This window comes from Callithrix jacchus, chromosome 13 (assembly GCF_049354715.1).
Source record: "Callithrix jacchus isolate 240 chromosome 13, calJac240_pri, whole genome shotgun sequence".
NCBI classification, from domain to species: Eukaryota; Metazoa; Chordata; class Mammalia; order Primates; family Cebidae; genus Callithrix; species Callithrix jacchus.
In genome coordinates this window covers 10,131,336-10,158,296 of record NC_133514.1, presented here as the reverse complement: position 1 = coordinate 10,158,296, position 26,961 = coordinate 10,131,336, and the positions used below count along the sequence as shown (strand labels likewise).

Sequence of the window (26,961 nt, the reverse complement as noted above, 5' to 3'; positions counted from 1 at the left end):
ACAGGATGAAGACACACCGAGAAGACTCGTTTATTTGCTATTATTGAAAAATGGTACATACCCCATAGGAAGATGTGACATAGAACGTCAGGATGTTCTTAGAGTTGGGAACCTGTCACGTAGGAGGCTGAAGGAGAAAGCCAAGACGACCATTTTATTTCCAGATTAAAATTGCTGCCTAGAAATGATCACAAACAACCCGCCACTGTTAGAACAGAATCCAGAAGCCACCACCGAACACAGGCGGCAGCGCCAGAGCAGTGCTCACATGTTTTGATCATTCAAGTTGTACCTTTATGAGTTTTTACACATCCAGGTACCTATTATACTATTATTTGCATAGTATATCTTTAAAACCTCACTTTTTATGCCAGAGATTTGAATGTAATCGGTCTGGGTTGTGTCCTGGGATTTAAAAAAATGTCCCCAGTTGATTGTAAACATGAACCAAGATTGAAAACCATTTCTTCAAAGCAAGAAAGGGGAATCCCAGATGCGGGGATGCAGAGGAATTGAAAGGCAGAGTGGCAGGTGTGAGCGCCTGCGTGTGGAGTCTGAGGAATGGCCGTAGGACGAGAAAATCGTTCCTATTGGCCAGAGGCTTGGATTTTAACACTCTCACAGGGACAGGCTTCTAACAAAGGGGAGCTGGATCTGAGATTCATGCAAAAGTGAGGACCCTTGAAAAGCTGCTTGCTCAGTGAATGGGGGACCAGACAAATCCTAGCTGCTGCTGAGGGAGACTTGATTTGCTCAGGCCTCTTGGTGGGGAAAAAAGTCTCTCTCACATAATAAACCAAAACCTAAGCTGAGAAATTCACTTAAACATTGGTCCAAACAACTCAAATATCCATCCATGGATGAATAAATAGACTACATGTGGAATATATGTATAATGGAATATTATACTGCCTTAAAAAAGGAAGGAAATTCTGGAAAATCTGAAATACTGGATAATTCTGCTTACATGAGGTACCTGAAACAGTCAAATTAGTAGACTACATACACTGTTTTTCTGTTGTATAATCCATATACATTCTACACATTTGGGGAATTTTCATCTTGGTGTGGAGACTGTTCTTGTTTTTTCTGACTGATACATTGTTATACTGTGCTATAATATAATTCATCGGAGGAAACACCAGAGACAAGAAAAAAAGGAAAGACATAAAAACAACAACAAAATACTCTACGATGTCTACCCACAGCCTTGTCCATTAACATTTAGGTTGTTTGTAATTTTCACTACTACAGATAATTCTGCATGCGCATGCTTGTGCATATTTCCGCGTGGATAGATGCAAGCATTTCTCTTGGGAAGCGACGGAAGGTAGAATTCCACAAGAGAAGGCGCATTTAACATTTCAGTGTTTTAACCTTTACAGATTGCTCTCTGCAAGGCCTATATCAATACACACCCCCATAATCAGTGTATGAAAATACCCATTGCTTCATCCTTTTACCAAAACTAGTTGATTGCCCTTTTTTAAAGGTTTTCCCTCTGAGTTTGTCTTTCTCCTTAGCATCCTCCACCCCGCCTCCCTTCTTGCCGTCTCCCTCAGCAGACCCCAGGCAGACATGATTCACAGACTCATACGTGGCATTCAAGCCATAAAATGGCCCCAGTGTATAGCCATGTGGTCAGAAGTTATGGGATGAAAACACTCAAATAGACACACACACAGGGGTTGGCAAAATCACACACGCACGTCTTCACACACAAACACAGTATTCTTTCCAGTCAAGATAAGAATATTAGTGGGAAAAGTCCTGCTGGACTATCTCATTTCCCTGTGTGGGCGGCCCAGATAAGTGGCCTCTCAGGTCTGGACAATAATACCCAGCCCGACAGCTTGTCTGCAGCCTCTCCGTCCCCCGTCCCCCCCAGAAGCCTCTGCGAAGCTGACTCCTCTGGGGTGGGGCCTGGCAGGGGGTGCACAGCTCTGAGCAGACCCAATGGGCACACAGTGATGGCAAGAGGCGCTCCTGGGGCCCGGGATTGGGTGAAGCTCATGGCGGCGGCAGTGCCTGGGATACACTGGCCAGGCCGGTGCCCAGAATCACCAGGGCTATGATGGCAAATCAGAGTCATTAGAGCAACCGTGGGGGCCCAGGGTACCGTGCTAGGAAGCGGGGGTGTGGGCAGCTCAGCTTGCGGTGTGGCCACATCAGGTTTGCAGACGTCTTTCCTTCCTTTCTATTCCCGGGGCACGAGGGCAGGCCGGTGCCTGAAAACAAGGGCTCCCTCTTCTTCCGCTGCACCCCTCCTTTCCCACACCGCTCAGGCTTTACGCTGTGCCTCTTGTTCAGCGGTTTAGGAGGTTCCTGGGACTCTGCTAGCTCTGGAGAACACAAAGAGGCCCCGTTCTTGCCTCCGAGGACCTCACAGCCTCGGGAAGCCTCCAGCCCCCGCCCGCCCCCCACCCCACAATTCCAGATGGTCTCTCCCGCTTCTTGTGGTGCAAGAGTCAGGGTCTTGCTATGTTGCCCAGGGTGGTCTCAAACTCCTGGCCTCAAGTGATCCTCCTGCTCTGGCCTCTGAAAGTGGTGGGATCACAGGCGTGAGCCACTGTGCCCAGCTGTCATTTCCTCTGCATGTTAAGTGAAGTCATGTGGAAGGGCATCTGGAGTGGTGAGTGGGGCTCTGCTTCCTCAGGATGGCGGGAACTTCTGTCTAGATCTGAGGCTGGGGATCAAGTTGCTCCTTGTCCCATATTCAGGGTTGGAAGAGAGGCTGGAGCCTGGGAGATCCTGCCTGGAAACCTGGAGACCGCAGCAGGCCTTGCAGAGTGTGAAGCCGCCCGCTCTGATGGTCTCCTCTGATTCCTACCACCTGGAAGGGAGAATGAACAAGACTTCTTATATCTGTCACAGATGAGGAAACTGTAGCCTACAAAGGTTAAATGACTCACTCAAGGCTGCACAGCCGGGAAGGAAAGAACCCAGGTCTCCGACTTGAACTCTGGCATCCTACCCATGGGCCATGTTCTTGGAAACTTGCACCACACGGCAGAGCCCCTGAAGGAGGCCAGACGCTCTGGAGGGCGCGCTCTTAGGACTGAGACCTCTGTGGACCCCCTTAGCAAGGGGCGGACAGTGAAAGCCACACGTATGCCCTATGCAGCCCCCAACACTGGTAGTAGATACCACGTTGTTAAAAGTGGGGAGAGAAACATGAAGGGCAGAACTGAGGGCAGCCCGCCTGGCAGGTGGTTATGGCTGCTTGGGTGTGTGTATGCCTCATAGTTTCAGCTCCACTGGATGAAGTTACTGGCCTTTTCCTTAGACACAGCGTGAGTCTTTTGCTCTCCAGTCTGAGATCCCAAACCCTCAGACTTCTTTTTTCTTTTTTGAGACAGAGTCTCACTCTGTTGCCCAGGCTGGAATGCAACAGTATTGTCTCAGTTCACTGTAACCTTCATCTCCCAGGTTCAAGCAACTCTCCTGCCTCCCAAGTAGCTGGAATTACAGGTACCCACCATCATGCCACCATGCTCAGCTAATCTTTTGTATTTTTACTAGACGGGGTTTCACCATGTTGGCCAGGCTGGTCTTGAACTCCTGACCTCAGGTGATCCACCTGCCTTGGCTTCCCAAAGTGCTGGGATTACAGGCGGGAGCAACGTCACCTGGCCTGACTTTTTACTTTTTATTTTCTTTCCCTACCCCCTCCCTCCCACCTCCCTCCCTCTCTCCCTTCTTTTCCCTTTCTCTCCTTTCCTCTCCCCCTTCCCTTCCTCCCCTCCCTTCCCCTCCCCTCCCCTTTCTTCCTTTTTCCTCTCTTTTAACAGGATCTTGCTTTTTCACCCAGAATGGAGGGCAGTGGTGCAATCACAGCTCATTGCAGCCTCAACCTCCCAGACTCAAGAGATCCTCCTGACTCTGCTTCCCAACTAGCTGGGACTATAGGTGCACACCACCACACTGGGCTAATTTTTAAATTTTTAGTAGAGATATGGACTTACTGTGTTACCCAGGCTGGTCTCAAACCTCTGGGCTCAAGCAGTCCTCCCACCTCAGTCTCTTAAAGTGCTGGGATTACCAATGTGAGCTATTGTGCTTGACCCAGAGCCACCTTCCTCTTTGCTTCTTTCCTTCTTTCTTACTCCTTCCCTCCCTCCCTCTATTTAAAATAAGACAAAACAAAAAACCTTGCATTTATTGAGTACTTACTACACACTGGGCACAAAGTAGTAATTCTTACAACGGTGCGCTGAGATGGTGACAATCATGTCCTCGTTTTACAGATGGGACCACTGAGGTTTGGTGAGGTTAGGTGACTTGCTTGGCTCGAGCCCACATGGCTGTGAGAAACGCAAGCCCAGCTCCAGCGCTGCCATCTTCCGGGTGACCTCATGCACTCCATTCCGGCCTGGGCAGCAACTGGCACTCTTAAAGCATTGGACCAGACTGAAAAAGACCAACAGTGAGGCCACCAGCGCAGTGACATGCCCAGGCAGGACGTGACTGCTTCCCTGAGGCCACTGCCTGCCTGAGCGACTCTTCCCGCCCTCCCTGCAGGCCCCTCCATAGTCACACATGGCACCCTCAAGGAAGGGGGCTGAGGAGCAGGAAAGTGGACCCCTGAATCTAGATAGTGATTGAGGCTTGAATTCCCACTCTGGATTAAAAATTACTGAGACTCTCAACATGGACCCAATGAATGGACTATGGTCAGCGGGCTTAGGATGGAGAGCAGGGACTCAGAAAGGGAGGCTCCTCTGCTGTCTGTGCAGTAGCCTCTAACTCAGCTACTGTGCACCCCACCGCAGTGTGGAGGAGGGAGGAAGTCAGGCTGAGAGAGGCGGCCACGTGCAGGGCCAGCGCTGGCCCTGGGTGGCAGGGGCCCTGGATCAAGGCCGTGGCTTCTCTGATTTGAAGGCTGTGGCTGACACTCCACAGAGCCTCCTCCTGTGCCAAAGTAACCAGAGCAGAGGCCAGCCTCCGTGCTCCCTTCTGCTCCCGTTCCGGAGGCCTGGCTGGCTGATAGGAGCTGTGTCCCTCAGATGAAGTCATCTGTTTTGGTGCCAGGGAAGGGAAGGGCTGGGGGAGCCGGCGGAGGGGCCATCGGGGCCGAGCTCTGTCTGCTTTTCCCAGGCTGGCGCCGTGGGGAGGAAAGCCTGGGTCTTGTCTGGGAGTGCCCATCACTCGGAAGCAGTGGGTGGGTGCCCTGAGGGCAGGGCCTGTGCATTGTTAGGAAATCAGAAAAAGAAACAGGAGCCTGGCTGAAGTGTCAGGGAGCTGGGGTTTGCAGTCTTCTTGCTAATGTTGTCCAGCTGATGTTTGAATGATTTCCACGGTGATCGGATGTGAGCACACATCTTGGAAGACACACTATCCCACAATCTACGGAAGACGGAAAGCACTGAAGGGCACTCAGCACTGTGAACTTGGCCTTGCTCTCCAGACGCTTCTGTGATTTGTTGCTCTTTGAGGGAAGCCCTAAGCAGGTTGTGAATTTTCTTTCTAGACCTCAGCAGAGCTCGGGTTTTTGATTCATTCTATCTCAGCAATTAGAATCTGGGTAGAGGTCTGACAGGTGCTATCAATTCCTATCATCAACTAATAGAATCAGATGCACCAACATCCACCGACCTTGCAGGAGGTCCCAGATAGGTGCTAACTGCGGCAACTTCCTCCTGCTCTGTTGTGCAATTACTTTTGTTTATCAACAAGTAAGTGAAGTTCAGAAAGTTAAGTACCTTCCCTCATGTCCCGTAGCTAGTAAGTGACACACTGAGCTGAGCCCAGGCTGACTGCATCCAAGTCTCTAAAAGTCCCTGACACCTTTCAGTGCTGTTCTCCTAGTGCTCTTCTTTTTTTTTTGAGAGGGTCTCACTCTGTCATCCAGGCTGGAGTGCAGTGGTGCAATCTCGGCTCACTGATTCCTCTAATTCCTAAGGTCAACTGATCCTCCCCCCTCAGCCTCTGGAGTACCTGGGACCACAGGTGTGCACCACCACACCCGGCTAATTTTTCTATTTTTAGTGGAGATGCTGGCCAGGCTGGTCTTGAACTCCTGACCTCAAGTGATCCACCCACCTCAGCCTTCTAAATTGCTGGGAATACAGGAGTGAGCTACCGGGCCAGGGAGGTGCTCTACTCTTCACTGATTATTATCAATATTTTTGTTTTGCCTCCACCTGCCTTGTTTTCCAAATTGGTGTCTTTCCTTTGACATTTTGAATGTACAACTTTTTGCAGAATTGAACCCAATTGATACATCTTATCTTTGCGAAGGATTTCCACTTCCTAAGTGGTCAGAAATTGATTTCCACCCATTGTTTTTGCCAGCTTCCTTCCTTAAATGCACGTGGTGGGGCATGGGGCACTGGGCTGCCCCTGCGAAGATCTGGGATCCAGTTTGGTTTCTGGTCTCCCTCACAGCGTGTGTGATCCCGGCAATGTCCCTTCCCCTCTCTGGGGCTCCGTTTGCTCATCTTCACAGGTGATTTCCAAGAGCCTTGCCAGATCCATCTCCAGGCACGTGTGAGTGTGTTTGCAGGCACGGAGCTGCCATAGACAGCTGGGCCTCCTGGCTGCTGTCTCATGGGCCCACACCAGGGGCTGCTTTCCTGGGTCAGATCCAGCAATGGCAGGAGTGTCCCCCGGACAGCCTCGCCCAGCGCTCACCCGGTTCTCAGCCCTACCCTGTCCTATGATCAGGACACCCATGGCTGTGCTCCGTTGTTTGAATTTTTAATGTGGGCCCTAGCTCCCCCTTGCTGTGTGAGGAAGACCACAGCTGTAACCTCTTGGGCCTTTATCGTTGTAAACTGTCACATTCTGCAAACACCGGTCACAGAGCATTTGGAGAGTAGACATTCTTGTAGAGAAATTTTGCAAAGAGAGGTTTTGCCTCCGTTAATCCACTTTACATTTATTTATTTATTTGAGTCTCAGTCTGTCGCTCAGGCTGGAGTGCAATGACATGATCTTGGCTCACTGCGACCTCCGCCTCCTGAGTTCAAGTGATTCTGCTGCCTCAGCCTCCCAAGTAGCTGGGACTACAGGCATGGGCTAATTTTTGTATTTTTAGTAGGGACAAGGTTTCACCATGTTGGCTAGGCTGGTTTCAAACTCCTGATCTCAGGTGATCCATCTACCTTGGCCTCCCAAACTGCTGGGATTACAGGGGTGAGGCACCATGCCCAGCCCATTAATCTACTTTGCTTATAATAACAGAGGAGGTATAAGGACATGACGATGAGTGCCGCCTCGGGGCTGGGGTTGGTAAACAAAGCTCTGACTGACCGGCACGGTGGCTCTCACCTGTAATCCCAGCACTTTGGGAGGCTGAGGCGGGTGGATCATGAGGCCAGGAGTTTGAGACCAGCCTGGTCAATATGGTGAAACCCCCCACCTCTATTAAAAATACAAAAATTAGCTGGGTGTGGTGGCACACACCTCTAGTCCCAGCTGCTCCAGACACTGAGGCAAGAGAATTGCTTGAGCCTGGGAGGCAGAGTTTGCAGAGGGTGCAGTGAGCTGAGATCGTGCCACTGCAGCATGGCACTCCAGCCTGGGAAACACAGTGAGACTCTTGTATAAAAAAAAAAAAAAAAAGAAAAGAAAAACTGAACTATTATTATATTTTTACTTTCAATTGTGCTGCAAAACGTATGACAAACTTTACCATCATAACCACATTTTTTTTTTTTTGAGACAGAATCTGGCTCTGTCGCCATGCTGGAGTACACTGGCGCTATCTCTGCTCACTGCAACCTCTGGCTCCCTGGTTCAAGCGATTCTTCTGCCTCAGCCTCTGGAGTAGGCAGGAGATTACAGGCACGCGCCGGGATTACAGAGTAGCTGGGATTACAGGCACGTGCCACCAGGACCAGCTAATTTTTGTATTTTTAGTAGAGATGGGTTTCACCATGTTGGCCAGGATGGTCTCGATCTCCTGACCTCGTGATCCGCTCACCTCAGCCTTCCAAAGTGCTGGGATGACAGGCGTGAGCCACCACGCCCGGCCCATAACCACTTATGAGAGTATGGTTCAGTCCTGTGACATAGACCACACTTTGTTACGCAATAGGCCTCTAGAACTTTATCTTACAAACCAAAACTCTGTTTTAACTGTGTTGTTTAACAAGCTTTGCTTGCTGCTAAATGCTGACTCTGCCCAAAGCATTGTGCTGACCACGAGGACCAAAAAGAAAAGGAAGCAATTGATTGCCAAGCAGAACTTCAGAAAAGACACAGGATTCCAACAGCTTGTCCACCCCAACTCCCGCGGACCCTAAGCAGTTGTGGAAGAGCTTAGGGTGGAAGAGCAGGCAAAGTCTGCCACCTGGTGGCAGGAAAGAGACACAGTCCACAAGGGAGGCTTCAAGAGGATTCCACAAAAGAAGTGGGGAACAGGAAAGAGGAAGAAGACACTTAGTGTCAGGTACGCAAAACAGCAGGAAGTGTTGGATAAATGGAAGTGAAAAAAACATTTTTGGCTGGGCGCAGTGGCTCACACCTGTAATCCCAGCACTTTGGAAGGCTGAGGCGAGATCACCTGAGGTTAAGAGTTCGAGACCAGCCTGGCCAACATGGCGAAACTTTGTCTCTACTAAAAATACACACACACACACACCACACTCTAGCTGGGCATGGTGGTGCTACCTGATGTGGCTGAGGCAGGAAAATTGCTGGAACCCATGGCCACTGCACTCCAGTCTGGGCGACAGAGGGCGACTCCATCTCAACAACAACAACAACAAAAACAACAAACAAAAACCACAACTTTTTTTTTTTTTTTTTTGAGACAGAGTCTGGCTCTGTCACCCAGGCTGGAGTCCAATGGCATGATCTTGGCTCACTGCAACCTCTGCCTCTTGGGTTCCAATGAATCTCCTGTCTAAGCCTCCTGAGTAGCTGAGATTACAGGTGTGCCCCACCATGCCCAGCTAATTTTTGTATTTTTAGTAGAGAGGGGTTTTCATCAGGTTGGCCAGGCTGGTCTTGAACTCTTGACCTCCTGATCCACCTGCCTCCGCCTCTCAAAGTGCTGGGATTACAGGTGTGAGCCATCGCACCTGGCCAAAACACGTTTTTAAGAGACACATCCAGCTAATTTTAAAACTGGTTTTTGTTTGGCAGGGCACAGTGGCTCATGCAGGTAATTCCAGCACTTTGGGAAGCCGAGGCAGGTGGATCACCTGAGGTCAGAAGTTTGAGACCACACCAGCCAACATGGAGAAACCTTGTCTCTACAAAAATACAAAAATGAACCGAGTGTAATGGCACACTACTCAGGAGTCTGAGACGTGAGATTCGTTTGAGCCGGGAGTCTGAGGTTGCGGTGAGCTGAGATGGCACCACTGAACTCCAGCCTGGGTGACAGAGGGAAACTCTGGCTCAAACAAGACAAAACAAAACAAAAACCCCACAAAAACAAGACTGATGAGACACCACTACACACCCCCCAGAGGGTGAGATTATAGAAGACAGGCGATGCAAGTGTCTGTGAAGATGGGTGGCAAGTGGAACTCTCTCTTTGCTTGTAGGCTAAGCGGGCAGAGGGGCGGGGAGAACGAGCCCTTGGCCATGGCGGCTCGCCATGGGAGGAGCAGAAAGTCAGCACACCCTGGGCCAGCAGAACCCAGTACTTATTTGTAATTACTCTCTGTATCCTCCAAAGATTCTGCCTTACATGAGACAGAGAGGACTAAGAGAAGGACAGCAAGAGTGAGGTGGGGCTCTTCATGGCTCCGGCACTTGCCTAAGCACAATTTGGAGAAATGAAGGGGAAACATCCTGTTCCTCCTCGATCACCATGTGGAGCATTGTGTTATTTCCATTTTCCTTTGAAAGACATTGAGAGCAGAATAAATGGATTTTGGCCTAAAACTGACCTCTTGCTGCTTTCAGAATAACTAAGGTTTCTGAGCCCATGGTAGGGAATTGCAGAACCGGGAGGAATTCAGATTCCCCTGTAGCAATGGTGAAGAAAAACACAAGTATGTTCAGTAATATTAGGCAGGGTTTCCCGAGGGGCTTTTTAAATTTGTATTTTTGAGACAGGGTCTTGGTAACTCACCCAGGCTGTGTGCAGTGGTGCAATCATGGCTCACTGCAGCCTTGACCCCCTCAGGCTCAAGTGATCCCCCCACCTCAGCCTCCTGAGTAGCTGGGAGTACAGCTGTGAGCCACCAGACCCAGCTAAGTTTTGTATTTTTTGAAGATATGGGCTTTCACCATGTTGCCCAGGCTGGTCTTAAATGCCTGTGCTCAAGCAATCTGCCCCACGTTGCAGTTCCAAAGTGCTGGGATTACAGGAGTGAACCATCACACTCAGCCTCAAGGGGCTTTTGTATTTGGGCCTGGCTCACAGTTCTCAGCATTTGAGATGAAATGAACCCAGTAAACAGAAGTTCCGAAAGCTGATTTAGCTGGGTTCCCTAGAAGCGATTTATGTTGTAGTTACCAAGCCTCCAGGACATCTGCCTGCAAAGTCAGAAAGCCAGCCTGCTTTTTTCCGGTGTGTGTGAAGGGTCTGTCCTATAGAGAATGCCTACGCAGTGTCAGGAGGCCAACTGCAGATGACAGAGCCTCGTGAGTGCACGTGGAGAGGACGTAAGGCTTTGAACATTCTGCCAAATCCAATAAACGCCTTTCCCCACTCCAGGGAGGTTTTGGTCTGTGGAAGTCCTGGGACACCTCGAACATTTGTACTCCTCTGCCCTCCTCCAGGCACAATGAAGGCCATCAAGATACAGGCTGCACTCATCAGGACTTGGGCTGGAGCCAGCCAGGCACCCAGGAGTCAGCCTGCACCTGAGGCTGGGGGAGGAAAAGCACCATCAAGTGCGCCCAGACTTTGGTTCAAGGTCTTTTATCCCTCTGCAAGGGAGCTAACTACAGGGCAGTTGAAGGGAAGGTCAGCTTCTTCTGCGGCTTCTCCTTCTTCTCAATTCCTCTCTTGTCTAGCTCCGCCATTGAGCAGAGCTGAGCAGTGCTAGCTTGTGGGGAAAACAGGGCAGAAGCTAGAAATCTCCTGCCCAGATACTGGGAAGGAACTTTCTCAGACCAGTTTTAACCAGTCAGGTCCTTTCAAAGTCCCAGGCTATAAGCTTAAGGATCCCTGCCTCGTGGTCTGGTTGGAAGGGCTGATTTCTCTCAACCACCTGACTCATGCTTTTCTGACCTGACTCCACATCTCCAGAAGGTTGCAGTTCACCTCTTCCCTTTCCAGTGCCAGCAGTACCCTCAGAGGGACCGGGGCGTCATACTACAGATCAGGAAGCAGAAAGGGAGGGGCTAGACCTGTGTGTGAATCCCAGCTTTGCACACTGATGAGTTGCATGGTCCTGGGAAAATGCCTCGTCTGTTCTGAATGTTAGTTTTTACTCCTGCACTTTAGTTATGAAGATTTTACACTATCAGGTCCCCTGATGGGTTGGCAGTTAGTTGAGTAATCTGCTCCATTTTTTTTTCTTTTCCCCAAGACAGAGTCTTGCTCTGTCACCCAGGCTGGAGTGCAGTGGCGCAATCTCGGCTCACTGCAACCTGCGCCTCCCGGCGCAGCCACCTGCCTCAGCCACCAGAGTAGCTGGGATTTCAGGCACCTGCCACCACACCCAGCTGATTTTTGTATTTTCAGTAGAGATGGAGTTTTACCACGTTGGCCAAGCTGGTGTTGAACTCCTGACCTTGTGATCTGCCCTCCTCTGCCTCCCAAAGTGCTGGGATACAGACGTGAGCCACCGTGCCCACCCAATCTGCTCTGATTTTGGAGAACAAGATTGGATGACTTCCTTACAAACAACCTCAGGAATCAGAGCCAGGAATCCGTCTGAACACCTCACACTCACAGTCAATTGCTCCCGTATTGCACACTGGTCCTGGCTCCTGCCTGAGTTAAGAAGCCATGATATTGGCCTGGTGTGGTGGCTCACACCTGTAATCCCAGCACTTTGGGAAGTCGAGGCTGGTGGATCACTTGAGGTCAGGGGTTTGAGACCAGCCAGGCCAACACTTTGAAACCCTGTCTCTACTAAAAATACAAAACAATTAGTTGGGCATGGTGGCGTGTGCCCATAGTTCCAGCTACTTGGGAGCTGAGGCAGGAGAATAGCTTGAACCTGCCTCATGGAGGCAGGGTGGAGGTTGCAGTGAGTCCAAATCACACCACTGCACTTCAGCCTGGGCGACAAATCGAGACTCCATCTCAGAAAAAAAACAAACAAAAAGCAAAAATAAAAAACCCGCCACGACTGACGTCCAGACTAAGTCATTGTCCCTTCAGCGTGTGGCCACTGGCATTGCCTGCTTAAACCCTAAACTGTGAGGGTTGGCATGGCTTGTGAAACATGCTGCAGTACGTAGCAATCGGGTATTTTTTGGAGGGAGCATAAGGAACTGCTACTCCTATCAACTCTGTGTGATAGAATTGCTTTTGTCCTCAGGGCGGGTCTGTGGATTCACTGTCCTGATACAGTTTGCTGCACCAGGGAAAACTGATATCTCGATGGCACTCATGTGATTCTGTCACTCATCCCAATAACATTTCTGGGGACAGAGGTCTCTAAGCCTAAATTGTGGACCCTCCCCATGGGTGTCCTGGGACTTGGAGAGCAAGATTGGCACTCGTGCCTCCTCAGAGACACGGCCCCCTGACTAGGTCCACACCCAGGGGCTGCAGGGTCAATACATTATGCTGTTGGTGTGATGACTTTGTATTCTTGTTTCCCGTGTGGGTTTTCAGCAGAAATAATTGTACATGCTTCGGTCCTCTCTGAATGCTGCTGGAGAGAGATGTGTCTTTTCTGCCCTACTGTCAAGGTTAGAGCAGCATCTCCACCAGGCAGGAGTGGCCATGAACTTAGGAACTGCAAGAAAAGGGTCGACGGCTTTAGCCTTTTTTGAGCTTTGGATCCTTTTGACATCTGGTGAAAGTATATCTGCTTTTTCCTTTCACCCGGTTTTCTCTTGTATTTTCTTTTTTCATGTTAATTTCAACGCATTTGTATTATTTGTGAACTGTTGCAATGTCCTGGTTTTTTTTGGTAAGAGGTAGTTTGAAGTGAGCACGGGCAGGTGGTCTGACACAGAACCTCTGTGGACACCCGCATGCCCGCAGGGACCAGCTGAAGCACAGTGCCCTCACATACAGAACCTCTGTGGACACCTGCACGCCCGCAGGGACCAGCTGAAGCACAGTGCCCTCGCACACAGAACCTCTGTGGACACCCGCACGCCCGCAGGGACCAGCTGAAGCACAGTGCCCTCGCACACAGAACCTCTGTGGACACCCGCACGCCCACAGGGACCAGCTGAAGCACAGTGCCCTTGCACACAGGACCTCTGTGGACACCCGCACGCCCACAGTGACCAGCTGAAGCACAGTGCCCTCGGAGGCCCGCCTCGTGGACCAGGGTGATCTCTGGTTTTTCTTCTTTGCTGGAATTTGGAGGACTGATGTTGAGGCAGAGCTCTGAGCAGGCAGCTCACCCCTGCTTAGCATTCAGTGTAGATGTTCAGAGCATGCCCGCCAGGCACGCTCCTGGAGAAGTGAGATCTGAAACAAAGCTACCCTTCTCTTTTCTTAGCAGAGAACGATTAGGGTCTCCATGCAGACCCGAGGCCTCTGACTCCAGGTGGAAACCCTGGAGTGGATGGTGAGGACCCTGGGCAGTGCTGCCCCACAGACACTGCAGGTTTGGAGTGGGCGTGTGTGGGCCAACGCTCCACCTCTGTGGTGAAAGCAGCAGATCGGTGTGTGGGATCTGAGGGACCGTGACTCATGAAAGCCACTGAGTACAGAGCCATGAATGCGACTTGGCAGCCAGAAGCACGGTGGCCTTAAACCACAGGATGAGCGTCGAGGGGCTTGTCCTTCCGGGGTCTAGTTGGATTCTTGCCTCCTCTTTGGAACCACAATCTGGCCACATTCTCATACTTACTGATGGAGAGGGGCAGCAAAACCAGACACTGGGCGAAAACTGCCTGGGTTCAAACCCAGCACTAACTCTTACTTGTCGTGTGACCTTGGAAAGCATTCTTCACCTTCCAAATGGGAGAAATTGTAGATTTTACTGTGCAGAGTAAGTCACCTAATAGATATAAACCACTTACATGTGTGACGGAGCAGGGCTAGCCCTTGTTTCTATGCCCAGAATATATCATCGCCTGGGTCTGTGAACTTGTATCAATCAATTGAATTTGTTTTTTTTGAGACAGAGTCTCACTCTGTCATGCAGGCCAGAGCACAGTGGCACGATCTTGGCTCACTGCAGCCTCCGCCTCCCGGGTTCAAGTGATTCACCTGCCTTAGCCTCCCCGAGTAGCTGGTATTACATGCGCCCACCACCACACCCGGCTGATTGTTGTATTATTAGTAAAGACAGGGTCTCACCATGTTGGCGAGGCTGGTCATGAACTCCTGACCTCAAGTGATCTGCCTGCCTCACCCTCCCAAAGTGCTGGGATCACAGGTGTGAGCCATCAAGCCAGGCCTGAATTTGAATTTGAAAGAGGAATGAGTAACTGGAGATGGGAGGGTAGGAAAAATAATAGGGGATGCACTTCACGGCTGGCCGTGCTCCCTTTACGGAATGCTTCTGGAATTTTGCCAGTCAATTGTCAGAATCTGATCCTCATTTGCTGCCCATGGCTCACATAGGAGCTCTCAGATCCTACACAGATTAGGAGTTCAGCCCTTTGAACCATTCGCATCTCTTTTTATTTAGACCATGGCTCTTTGGCTTGTGGGGGCAGAAACTTTGTCATACTTTTACAGCAAGACAAAATATTGTGGCAGAATGAAATCCACGTATATCCTGGTGGACACCCGAAGAAGCATACGGCGTTCCGGCTAGTGCAGGTGCGAACTCGGACTCCATTGTTCCCAAACATACCTCTTCCTCAAGTGGGGAGAGACCACAGAAAAGAACAATCAATCTTCATGAGGCTGGGGAGAAATCCTAGGCTGCATCACCTGGTGGACGGCTTGTTATCTGTGATTCACTTCACCTCTTACCACATCTCAGCAAGGCACATAAAGCTCAGGCTGGCCAGAGGCGTGGGAGGGGAAATGGGTTTGGGTGGCTGCCTGGTTCAGTCCCTTCCCTGGTGCCTTGTCAGGTCTTCAGGCTGCAGGAACAGCAGAGCAGGGCAGGAGCTGCGGTCTGCTTACTGCGCCCTAACCTGCTGGCCCATCTGATATTGGTGTCCTGTTGCTGGGCTTTTACTTAGAGGGTTTAAAGAAAATTTTTTTTTAAATTGCATTTTAGGTTTTGGGGTACATGTGAAGAACATGCAAGATAGTTGCATAGGTACACATGTGGCAGTGTGATTTGCTGCCTTTCTCCCCTTCACCTATATCTGGCATTTCTCCCCATGCTATCTCTCCCCAACTCCCCACCCCCGCTGTCCCTCCCCTATTTCCCTCAACAGACCCCAGTGTGTAGTGCTCCCCTCCCTGTGTCCATGTGTTCACATTGTTCAACACCCGCCTATGAGTGGGAACATGCGGTATTTCATTTTCTGTTCTTGTGTCAGTTTGCTGAGAATGATGGTCTCCAGGTTCATACTTAGAGGGTTTTTTAAGCATCTCAATCTTTGGGAATCTGCCCATGTTCAGACCCACACTCACTATCTTACCTGAAGGCAATAAGATTGCCAGGAAGAGGAGTAACGGAGAAAGATAGAGGTTCATGGCCAAGGAGCGCACAGGGCTGGAACTTCCAGGCTGTCTGAGAGGCTCCTTTATAGAGCTGGGCTGGGCTGAGCTGGGTGGGGCTGGCCACTGGCCTCACTCTTCCTGGAGGGGCGTACTGGGGAGATCACAGGCTTCTACAGAATTCCAGGAAGAAGAGGCCCTGGGCTGTTCAATGCTGCCTTTTCTACAAACCACAGGAAAAGAAGAGACTCAGCTAAGGCTGCCTGCCATGTTTCCTGGCAGCAGAATAGGACAAAACCCAGGCCTGAACCTTTCCCTCTCCCTCCAAATGTACCTTGATATAAACGTGACAGTGAAAATGTCTGCTCTGCCTTTTCTTTCCTCTGGAGAACCACTGAGCGCTCAGCAGAGCCGGGATGTTATGAAACACAGCCGTAATTTAAGCCTGAAAGACAGTTCTAAGACATGGAGGGTCCCAAGGTGTCAACCACAGTCCTGACCAAGAGAACTAGCGGAAAAAGGACAGCTTCCTTGTCTGGCAGCCGACTTACTTACCTGGCTGGAGGCAGATTCTGCAAAAAAAAAAAAAAAAGTTCCTGAAAAAGTTCATTGAAGGACTGTTTTCCAGATGGCTGGTATGAGATGTCGGCTAGGATTAGGGGGCTTGGGAGGTTCTAGGAGAGATTTCTTATTTGGAGTTGAGGAGTTGGAACTCTCCGTCAGTCTACAGGAAGAGTTGGCTCAGTGCCATGTTCAAGGTTGGATGCACCGCGTCCACAGTGGAGCCAGATGGGGCTTCTCTGGAGCAAGAGCTCAGCCCCCGGGAAGGACCCTTAGACCTGTCTCTTGTGGGGTAATAATGGATGTCTGAGAGTGAAGATGACAGTAACTTTGGTTTCGTTTTGACCCTTAAGGCAGACTTGTATCGGGGCAGCCCATGAGCGCAGGGCTGCAGTGGAGCACGGCGTTACCGGCTGCGCGCTGCTTTGCAGGCTCACACCCTCGGATGTGTAATTTAGCATCGCAGCCTCAAGATCTGCTTCTCACAAAGTGCACTGCAGTGTTTCGTGTGTTTTTTTGAGGATGAGATGAGATACAGCTTAGAAAATGCTTTGCACTCACACTGCCATAGAGTAGGTATTCAATACTATTATTATTGTTCATTTCTTTTTTTTTGAGACAGGGTCTTGCTCATCACCCAGGCTGGAGTGCAGTGGCCCAATCTCGGCTCACTGCAACCTCCGCCTCCTGGGTTTCAACAGTTCTTCTGCCTCAGCCTCCCAGGTAGCTGTGACTGTAGGTGCTCCCCAACACGCCAGGCTCATTTTTGTATTTTTAGTAGAGACAGGATTTTGCCATGTTGGCCAGGCTGGTCTTGAACTCCTGACCTCAGGTGATCCACCTGCCTCGGCCTCCAAAAGTGCTGGGATTACAGGCGTGAGCCGCCCACCCGGCCAATACAGTCAGCATGTATTTTCTCAATTTTCTGGTTCTTGCTTACAAACCTCTCCTGACGCCCGGGTTGTAAACTATTTCCTATATTATCTTCCTTTCTTCTTTCTTCTTATTTTTCTTTCTCATTTAACTCTATAACCACCTGTGATGGTTTCTGTGTATGGTATAAATTAGGGGTCGGATTTAGTTTTTTTTCCCTTATGAAAAACCAATTGTTTCAAGACCAAAAATTATTGAAAAGATTGTTTGTCCACTATCTTCCTGTGCCACCTTTGTTTTAAATCGAACTCCACATATGTGAGTCTAATGCTGGCAAACGTGATCAGCTCTGTTGTTCTGTTTGTCTAGACTTGCACTAATGCCATGCTGTCTTACTGCTACAGCCTTATAGTAAGTTTCATAAGCTTTTAAATAAGATCAGTCCATCCATCCATCCATTTATCACTCTGTCTCCAGATCTTCCCACTTAACTGTTTTTGGTGTGTGCGTTAGTGTCTTCGCTATTTTTGGTTCTTCGCATTTCCATACAAATTTTAGAATCAGCTGGTCAAGTTCCCCCAAACAATCGTTCATTATGCTGTTAGTGTTGATTCTTTCCTTTTGCGATGTACAGCCTCCTGAATGCCTCTGGGCTGTTATATTTGTGGACTGAATGCATCTTGTCTTCATGTTGCAATGAACACTTTACAGGAAATAAAGTTGTGAAAGATTCTGCTTCCTAGAGAACAGTGAATATCCTAAGGACCTGTCTCCCCATCTCATGAATCCCAGAAGACACCAGTGGGGGCACAGAGCTCCTGTACCTTAACTTCCCTGGTTAGTCTCTGGGGATTAGGGAACCTGGAAGTGGAGAGGGATAGTGTCCATGGCTCTGACCAAGAGCTCCAAGTTTCATAACAGAGCATAGTAACACAAGGCAGATGGTTTAAAGATGCCTCGCTGCATTTTCCTAGACAATCCTCCTCCCAAAGGATCTTTGTCCTCACACCCAGTCCATTCCTGGAGAATTGTTGAAGATGCCAGCCTTACTGAAGGTCTGGGATACATTCCCATGGCCCTGCTTAAAATATGCTTATCCCTTTATGTGGAATCACTTATGTCAAAAGGAAGATCAGAGTCAGTACAAGGGGGAAGCTTCTCATGCCTCCGTATAATTTTCAGACGGAGGTGGGGACACCTCTCCCATTGATCTGCGAGGTGACTGGGGTGTAGTATGGCTTTGCTTTGCTGTATAGAATTGACGGGAGAGCTGAGGGAAGTTACAGTGAGGTAAAAATGACTTCCTATCTTGCTTCCCACTACTTAAAAACTGGGGCATTTCAGCCCGGAAGAATAAAGGGCCTGAGCATAACATTCCTCCGGTTCTTCTGACTACTGGCAAAGCTGGACTTAAATTCTGGCTCTTCCAGCCCTGCTTCAGGTATCTCCACTCATTCACCATGCTCCTCTAACTGTATATTGGGACAGGACTTAGAGCAAGAGCTAAAGCTCCAAGAGCTAACTTCAGACCAAAACCCAAGCCCATGCCTGAGCAGGAAGAGTCTGTCTGGTTTCAAGGACCAGCTACTTAGACACGAGATGAATACAGAAGTTACTTTCTGCACCTGGGAAGGTTCACAGAGGAAAACAAGATCTGATTGTCCGAAGTGATCAAGAAAAGTACGTGCCTGGCAGGGACTGTGTAACCAGGTGCATCAATTTATTCCCTTTAGTAGGATTTCATTGTGCTTGGGATCTTAGGACATTCTGTGAGGAGAGATGGCTTGGAACTGGTTCTTGGCCACACAGAGGAAACACTTCAGTGCTTGCTTTCAAGATTGAATGCCCTCGTGCCACTGGGACTAGTGCCTGGAAGTCCTCAGGGCTAGTTTCATTCTTCATTCGCTCCTGGCAGATTGTCTACAGAATCTGATTCTTTCCTTTGGGCATTTCAGTATCTTCCCCTTCCTCACATTTCTTAACATAACTGTAACAAGCAAGACTGTCCTTATCTCCATGGATTCCTGAGAATGACTGAGGAATCCATGATGATTGAGAAGAAAGGCTTCTCCTCAGAATGACCGAGGAGAAAGGCAGTTCTGTGATGTTGACAATGAATCTGGCACGCGATAAACCTTCAGCCTTACCTCCACACCTGGGAGCAGACCCTCAGTTCACCCCTGCCTACCGACTCATATCTGCAATGGCTGAGACACAGACCCAATGTGGGAAAATTTTAAAGGCCAGGATCACTATGGATGTGAGGAGAAATCCAGACAGGGTATGGAAATAGAGAGCTCCAGAGAGTGGGAGAGGGGAAGAGACTGCTGAGTTCAGTGTGGCAGTCTACTCCATGGGGGACCCTGTGCTCAGGTCTAGGGATGTGAAGAACGGAGGGGTGTTTCCCCTACAGTCCCATGGAGCACAGAGAGTTATACAGCTGTATTTTAGTATAAAGAGGTAAGAACTATGCTACTGTAGAATGATCAGTATGAAAAGTGGGTTGGGCGTGGTGGCTCACGCCTGTAATCCCAGCACTTTGGGGGGTTGAGGCAGGCAGATCACGAGGTCAGGAGTTTGGGACCAGCCTGACCAATATGGTGAAACCCTGTCACTACTAAAAATAAAAATATTAGCCGGGCATGGTGGCATGCATCTGTAATCCCAGCTACTCAGGAGGCTGAGGCAGGAGAATCGCTTGAACCCAGGAGACGGAGGTTGCAATGAGCTGAGATCGCACCATTGCACTCCAGACTTAAGATTCTGTCTTAAAAAAAAAGAGAGAAAAAAAAAAAAAACAAGGTGATATTTTTTCTTTTCATGCAGCGATTGGGAGAGAGAAATGTCAACATCTAAAGAGTGCTCTACTCTTGGGTGTTCATTACACTTGCACATTTACGACAATCCGGGGCTTATTTCTTGATTTTCTACTACCCCAAAGTACATGTACCCCTCAGGGTCAGGTTCACATAAACAGGCTCATAAGATTGGCTTAATTAAGTAGTTTCATAATATTTTAACTTGTGAGGAGAAACTGCCATCATGGGATTGAAATATTCTTTTTTTTGAGACAGAGTCTCACTCTGTCGCCAGGCTGGAGTGCAGTGGTGAGATCTTGGCTCACTGCAATCTCTGCCTCCCGGGTTCAAGCAATTCCCCTGCCTCAGCCTCCCGAGTAGCGGGGACTATAGGCATGACACCATGCCTGGCTAATTTTTTTTCGTATTTTAGTAGAACTGTATCTGGGAAGGCTTGATGAGCAATCCAGTGTGGACAGGGTGAGGGACAGGGTGAGGGACAGGCGTCAGGGTGAGGGACAGGGTGAGGGACAGGTGTCAGGGTGAGGGACAGGGTGAGGGACAGGTGTCAGGGTGAGGGACAGGGTGAAGGACAGGGTGAGGGACAGGTGTCAGGGTGAGGGACAGGGTGTGTCAGGGTCATGTCAGGTAATGGCATCGTTCTGCAAATGGCATGGGGCTGTAGGAGATTGTGAAGTGGGGCTTACTTGTCCCCTGGGGTGTGGAGCCTGGGTCAATGAACAACCTCCAGTCACCAAGCCTGCCAGGAAGCAGTGTCTTTAGGGAATCCGTAGAGAAGAACCTAGCATTTCGCCAAGGCACACAGGTGGAAGACATAAAGGAGAAGGTGTGTTTACAGTGTAGCTGTGGTTCTGGAAGGCACGGTGGGAAGGGTTCAGATGGAGACAGAGGGGTTTGGCTGGAGAACGGGAGATCAGGACCATGAGGGCTGCAAGAATGCAAATCAGGCTGTACCTATTGCTGCAGGTTGGAAAGTGGTTCTCAGGAGAGTCCCTTCATGCACTTGTGTGTGCTTCATCTTTTCTCTGTGCTCTTCGAAACTCAGGTCCTCTAGTCTATTTGCTGATTTTCTTCTGCTCCGCGGTTCTCTATGAGTCTGTCACAGATGTGTTGTCTCGACCACATCACAAACATCCTGAAGTTGGAAAACAAGAGTCCATTGAAGTGGCATATATTCGATGCATTCTTGTGAATAAAAGAAGGATGGAGAGAGGGAGGCATGTGTTCCTCGTCCTGACTATTTCACTATCTGGTTGGAGGGGCAACATCTCTAGTTTCATTTATTTAAATAGGGAAGGGGGTCTCACTGTGTTGCCAATGCTGATCTTCTCATCTCGGCCTCCCCAAGTGCTGGGATTACAGGCATATGCCACCACACTGACCAATATCTATAGTTTTAAATGTCTCCTTCTGCAATATGGGCCTAACAGTTTCTTAAATGTATGTTCTACACCTTTGTGTAGAATTAATTCTGGCCTCAAGAATTACTTCATTTGGCCTTACAAGCCTTCTTGGTAAGTGGGACTGATGGAGTACCCCCTTTTTTCTTTTTGAGACAGGGTCTCACTGTGTCACAGAGGCTGGAGTTCAGTGGTGCAATCATGGCTCACTGCAGCTTTGACCTCCTGGGTTCAGGTGATTCTCCCACCTCAGCCTCCTGACCAGCTAGAACTACAGGCACTTACTACCATGTCTGGGTCATTTTTGTATTTTTTGTAGAGGCGGGGTTTCACCATGTTGCCCAGGCTGGTCTTGAACTCCTGAGCTCAAGCAATCCACCCACCTCGACCTCTCAAAGCAACAGAATTGCAGGCACAAGCCACCGCGCTTTGCTGCATGTACAAGCTTCTTTACAAGTGAGAAAACTGATGGTCAGAGAGATGAAGTAAGTGCTTTATCAAAAGCTTATCAAGCTACTGCATGCAGAATCCAGACCAGAAAGACTCTGGGCTTGGTGTTCTCTATACAGTATCAGATAAAGTTGTTGGAAAACTTAAAACACTTTAAAAACAAACGCTGTCGACCTTTAGTCCCTCCAAGCAAGAATTCTGTCATAAATTCTTTGTGTGCTTCCTATTACCTGGCACGCAGCATATACTCAATGGGGAGCCATAAGACTCAGTTTTTCCCAGGGTCATGTTGCGGGTGTGATGGGGACTTGCTTTGTCCATGCTGGTTCTGAGGAGCTCTTATTTTCCTAGAGACATTGCAGCTATACCAGAACTGGGCAAGGCCATACTTTAGTATTTCTGTATATAGGAGTCAGGGAAGCCTGCTTTTAAGTCGTGTTGCTGCCATTTAGGATCTATGTAAACTTGGGAAAGTCATTTCTTCCACTTGAAACTCTATTTTTGCTTTTAAAATGGACAGAATCACGCCTACCTGGATTTTGTGTGTGTGTTTGAAAGAAAAACCACTTTCTCAATTATACAAGGCAGGCTTATGGTTCTCTGCACACTATGGGCATTTGTTAAGTGGACGTACAATGAAGATACACAGACATCTACACAGTATCCAACCAGAGCCTAAACAGGGCCGCTTACACAGGGTGCACGCAGCTGCTAGCACACATGTGGCACCCAGGAAGTGTACTTTAACAAAGAGATGTCATGCCCAGACCTTCTGCTGATTGGACTGCTCAATGGAGCAGGCAGACGTTCTTGTTCCAAAAGGTTCACTAGCCACGCAGCTTCCCTTCTCACCAAGGCTGCGTAGAGTCACTCTCCCCGGCACCGAAGCCGCTTCTTTGCTGATTATGGTCACAAGGAGTGTCCTCTTGGGCCTTGCGGTCCTTGTCTTGCTCTCCTATGTCCCACCAGGTAAAATGGAGTCCCTTCCCTGTAGAATTAGGAAGAATAAAGGGAAGAAGGGTGTGAGGTGCTACCAGAGTGAGAAAAAGGAGGAACTGGACAAAGGAAGCTGGTATAGAGAACGGAGAAAAGGTGCAAAGACACAGAGCAGGAAGCAGCTCTCTACAGACAGAAACTGGGCATAGGTCTTGGTCTGGGGAGCTGGTGAAGTTTGAGGGGAAGGTTGGACTGCTGGTGTTGGTAGAAGTAGGGCAGAGCAAAAAGATGAGACCGTGAAGAACAGGGAGGACGTGGAGGTGAGAGGGAGGCTATTCTTAGAGGACTCTTAGATTTGCCTTCCACCGTCAGCCACACATGTTATTTTTCACTCATTTAGAAGCCAAGGCAAATTTTATGCTGAGCAGAATCCATAGACACAGCTGGTTATTAAGGTGTATTACATTAACTCATAGCATGACGAGGTCCTATGAAACATCAGTTTGAGGGGTTTACATTCTCTGGACAGAAGCCAGCAACCTGGTGACAATGAGAAAAGTCTACTTCAGTCACTAAAGTGAAGGTTCTCAAAACTGTTGTGCTTGTGGTTTTCTGGGGTCAGCAGAAAGCCCCTACTCTTTGCCTCAAACCCTCATCTATAAAGTGTATCACTCAGGGACCAAGTTTGAAGTGTTTAAAAGACAGATTTGAGGCCGGGCGCAGTAACTCACGCCTGTAATCCAAGCAATTTGGGAGGCTGAGGTGAGTGGGTTGCCTGAGGTCAGGAGTTTGAGACCAGTCTGGCCAATATGGTGAAACCCTGTCTCTACTAAAAATACAAAATTAGCTGGGTGTGGTAGCGTGTGTCTGTAGTCCCAGCTACTTGTGAAGAAAGAAAGAAGGAAGGAAAGAAGAGAAAGAGAGAAATAGAGGAGAGAGAAAGAAAGAAGAAAGAGAGAGAAAGAAAGAGGACAGATATGAAAGTGGATCATGCTGAGATAGTGGCTGATTTTCTGCATGGTGGGACCTCTGGACATTTTGCACTGTGTCTCTACTGGACACCTTTGTCCCCAGAAAGGTGCCTGAGGTCTACTGAGCGCACAGCGGGCAAGTTTGCCTGCTAATGGCCCTTGATCATACCACACTGATTATTTTCACACCACAAAGGCTCAGTCCACGGACTCATGGGGGCACCTGGGTGGAGAGACTGCTAAGACTTAGCATGCAAGAGCAGATGATTCAGTAGAGGCAACTCAGGGCCACCCTTACCCTCTCAAACTGCCTCTTACCACCCCTCCTCCACCCTTTGGTTTCCAGAGGCTCCCAGTTCTTAAGGTCTAGGAAAATTACTAGCAATAAATTTCCTTATTTGTCTTAGCTATTTCAAACCATTTCACACTCATTCTCCCACGGGTTCTCTTAAGTACCTTGTGATGAAGCACTTGATAAAAAGTCATGTAGAACGTTATTGGAGAGTACAGGGGTAGAACTGCAGGCTCCTAGAATTCTAGTTCAGTGATCTTTCTTTCTTCATGCTGACACTTTGACAATCACACACTGCCTCATGCAGCTGTTCCAGACCCTGCACACCTTCTGGTATGGGACCTCTGCTGACTCCTGGGAGGACTTCGATGTTCTGAGTGTTCTTTCTGTAGCAATCTCAAGCTGAGTATGTTGGCCCCTGTTAACTCCATGTAATTGATTAGCAATTCATGTAATTAATTGTGGAGTCATAAAATGGCTTATAATAGGACCCTCAGAAAACAAGGTAAGAGCAACTGAAAAGGGACATCCAGCTGTGAAACGTCTTGCAACATGACACTGCAGGACGCTGTGCGTTAACCTTTGCTTCTCTTGGCAGGTAGCAGCGGACCCAATGCCTACATACAAAAAGCCTTTGCTTCATGTTGGCGACTACATGGTACTTGCAGGTCAAAATGTTTAAAAAATGAAGAATATCATATTCTGTGTGATACTACATATCTGTGCTGTGCAAGCCCAAAACAGCTGCCTATACTGACTGGGAAATAGCTGTGAGTGCCTGGAAGCTGCTGCTGCTTTCTTCTGGGAACCCAGATCTTCTCAGTTGTAAACTTCCATCGAAACAATGGCTTTAGGCTATCAGTGTTCCTGTGTCTGCTGTCTTTCTTTTTATTGTCTCTCCTAGAAATACTCTAATTCCTTGTATTCAGTATTTTTTCTTTTTATTAATTTATTGCTTCTTAAAAGTCTCTTAAGAACTTTTTGAAGCATAACACACAATTAAAAATATGCAAACCATAAGTAAACATCATCCTGATAGTTGCACAAATTTAACACACGTGTGTAATCAGCACCCTGCTCCAAAAAAGAACATTACAACATCACAGGCACTACCAGCCACTAATCCATACAAAATGATTTCTAGCCTGACTTTTAATAGGAAACTCCTGACACCTGTTTTTGAACTTTATATAAATGGAATTATAGGCATTTCTTTGTGTCTGGCTTCTTTTACTCTACATTACTTTTGTGACGTTTATTAATCTGTGTCATGTAATTGTAGTTTATCCTTCTCAAGGGCATACTGTATTACATTGGGAAATATATTACAATTTGTTTGAAGAGTCTAGTGAAGATGGTCATATCTGTGGTTTCCAGTTTTTGCTTTTATAAATGCTGCTGTGGTGCAGGCATTTCTGTGGGGTCATACACCTAGGAGTGAAATTGCTAGGGCACTGGCTATGCACACATTCAGTTTTGGTAAACACATAGCATGACTGTTTTCCAAATTGGTTGTACCAATTTACACTTCCATCCATAATGTCTGAGCATTCTTCTTGCTTTTACATTCTCATCCACATCTAGTATTTCCTGCCTTTAAAAAATATTCTAGGGAGTATATAGTGATGACATATGGGGTTTAATTTGTGTTGCAGGGATGACCTAATGTAGCTGAGCACCTTTTCAGATTTTATTGGCCATTTAGATATCCTTCTTTGTAATATGACCCTTAACGACGTTCGTCCACTTTTCTATTGGATTGTCCAACCTGGGAACCTACTAAGGAACACTCGTGGTTTGACATTGAAAACAATAAAGCAGAAGTCATACTGAAAATAGTTAAACTGAAATACGAGTGTGCTGTAAGTTTGCAATGCACGAAAACATTCTGTGCTGTTTAGGATGACCAGGCCATAAACATGTTTCTATCCGTGAAAAATTAGGAATGCTTTTCCAAAATGGTGGATTAGAGGAATTGCTAGCATCTCTCTCCCGCTTGGAAGGACAAAATAGTGTGTACAGATTCACACTGTGAACTAGTTTTCAAGAAGCAATGCAATAACTGAACAGGAAAACCGCAGGAGTCTACTGATGCTTTGAAGGAAGCAGGAGGCTGCAGCCTACACTGTGAGTCAAGCGAAGGGCTGCGAGTCCCCTGAGTGTGAGAGGGGGAATTTGCCTCTGGGATACGTACCCCACTAAGGAGCCTGAAAGTCCAGGACACGAGGTGGGGGTGCTTGGTGGGGGGTGGGGGAGGAGGGAAAGCCCTAACCGACCTAGCGCAGGAACAGACTTGGAGGGGGTTATGGAATACAAAAGTATTCCATACTTTCAGGGGCAGACCCTTGCATGCACTTCCAGATCCCAGCGTGGATTGAGTGCAGCCACGCCTTACTGTTCCTCACAGGAGGACCTGCGGCCAGCTAAAACGTTCTGGCGCTGGTTGCAGGTTGAAAGAAGCTCTTCACAGGGCTCCTCAGTACCACCTCGGATGGGGACGAACTTCCCAGGCCAGGGCCAGGACCGGGGAGGGTGAAAAGTGGGTTGCAAGTCCAGGAGCCGCAGGTGCAGGAGTCGTGGGTGCAGAAACTGCAAGCGCAGGAGCAGGGGTGCACCCCAGCTCTACGGCGGACAGGGAGGGGCGTGGCCTGAACGCCCGGGCTGCAATCTCTGCGGGGAACGCTTTCGGCCCCCGGCAGCCGCGAGTTCACTGCAGGCTGAGTGGAAGTGAGCTCACTGCTTCCGGCGAACACTGTAGGAGTGGATCTGCCTTGCAAGTGGGTAGGAGCTGCGGAGCTTACCACCGCCTAGCGCACCCCACACCCTGCACAGGCTCTTCTCTGCAGCAGGGGCAGCAACGCTCCCCACTGAAACATCAACCTGAGACCCGCGCCCCTCCCCGACACCCGCAGGGGCTGCTGTTTTCTCTGCACAGGGAAACCCGTGTGCAAACCCGTCCGTCCCAGCCCCTACCTGACTGCCCCGCCACCCGCGCCGGTAACTTAACGCAAACGACGTAATCTCCTGGAAGCGACGTGGCCCC

The 26,961-nt window shown here is 48.9% G+C and overlaps 2 protein-coding genes across 6 annotated transcripts; one reads left to right on the top strand and one right to left on the bottom strand.

Annotated features, from left to right (window-relative positions):
- DEFB136 (defensin beta 136) lies at positions 1–26,961 on the bottom strand. 5 transcript variants are annotated; one of them, XR_013525272.1, is made up of 8 exons: positions 26,892–26,961; positions 22,572–22,707; positions 20,824–21,004; positions 16,172–16,188; positions 15,951–16,061; positions 15,598–15,839; positions 4,174–4,410; positions 1–2,833 (listed from the first exon to the last, which is right to left on the bottom strand). XR_013525272.1 is itself a non-coding variant. In XM_017963638.4 (7 exons), exons 6-7 carry the CDS (start codon positions 15,650–15,652, stop codon positions 14,677–14,679), a joined length of 237 nt encoding a protein of 78 aa, XP_017819127.3. In that variant the 5' UTR covers positions 15,653–15,839; positions 15,951–16,061; positions 16,172–16,188; positions 20,824–21,004; positions 22,572–22,707; positions 26,892–26,961; the 3' UTR covers positions 14,655–14,676. The 5 variants fall into 5 exon arrangements, 4 of the variants coding, with proteins under 4 accessions (XP_017819127.3, XP_078203017.1, XP_078203018.1 ...); XM_017963638.4 differs by lacking the exons at positions 1–2,833; positions 4,174–4,410 and adding an exon at positions 14,655–14,858; XM_078346891.1 differs by lacking the exons at positions 1–2,833; positions 4,174–4,410; positions 15,951–16,061; positions 16,172–16,188 and adding an exon at positions 14,655–14,858 and having other exon boundaries at positions 24,083–26,961.
- DEFB135 (defensin beta 135) lies at positions 22,625–24,686 on the top strand. Its single transcript, XM_017963642.3, has 2 exons — positions 22,625–22,688; positions 24,517–24,686. The coding sequence occupies exons 1-2, from the start codon at positions 22,625–22,627 to the stop codon at positions 24,684–24,686; spliced, it is 234 nt and encodes a 77-aa protein (XP_017819131.1).

Coding starts and splice junctions, on each gene's coding strand:
- DEFB136 (XM_078346891.1), bottom strand. CDS start 15,652: ATGAACCTCTATCTTTCTCCGTTACTCCTCTTCCTGGCAATCTTATTG. Junction 14,859..15,597: donor GGCAATCTTATTGCCTTCAG/GTAAGATAGTGA, acceptor TCCCCACTTGAG/GAAGAGGTATGTTTGGGAAC.
- DEFB135 (XM_017963642.3), top strand. CDS start 22,625: ATGGTCACAAGGAGTGTCCTCTTGGGCCTTGCGGTCCTTGTCTTGCTC. Junction 22,689..24,516: donor GCTCTCCTATGTCCCACCAG/GTAAAATGGAGT, acceptor TTCTCTTGGCAG/GTAGCAGCGGACCCAATGCC.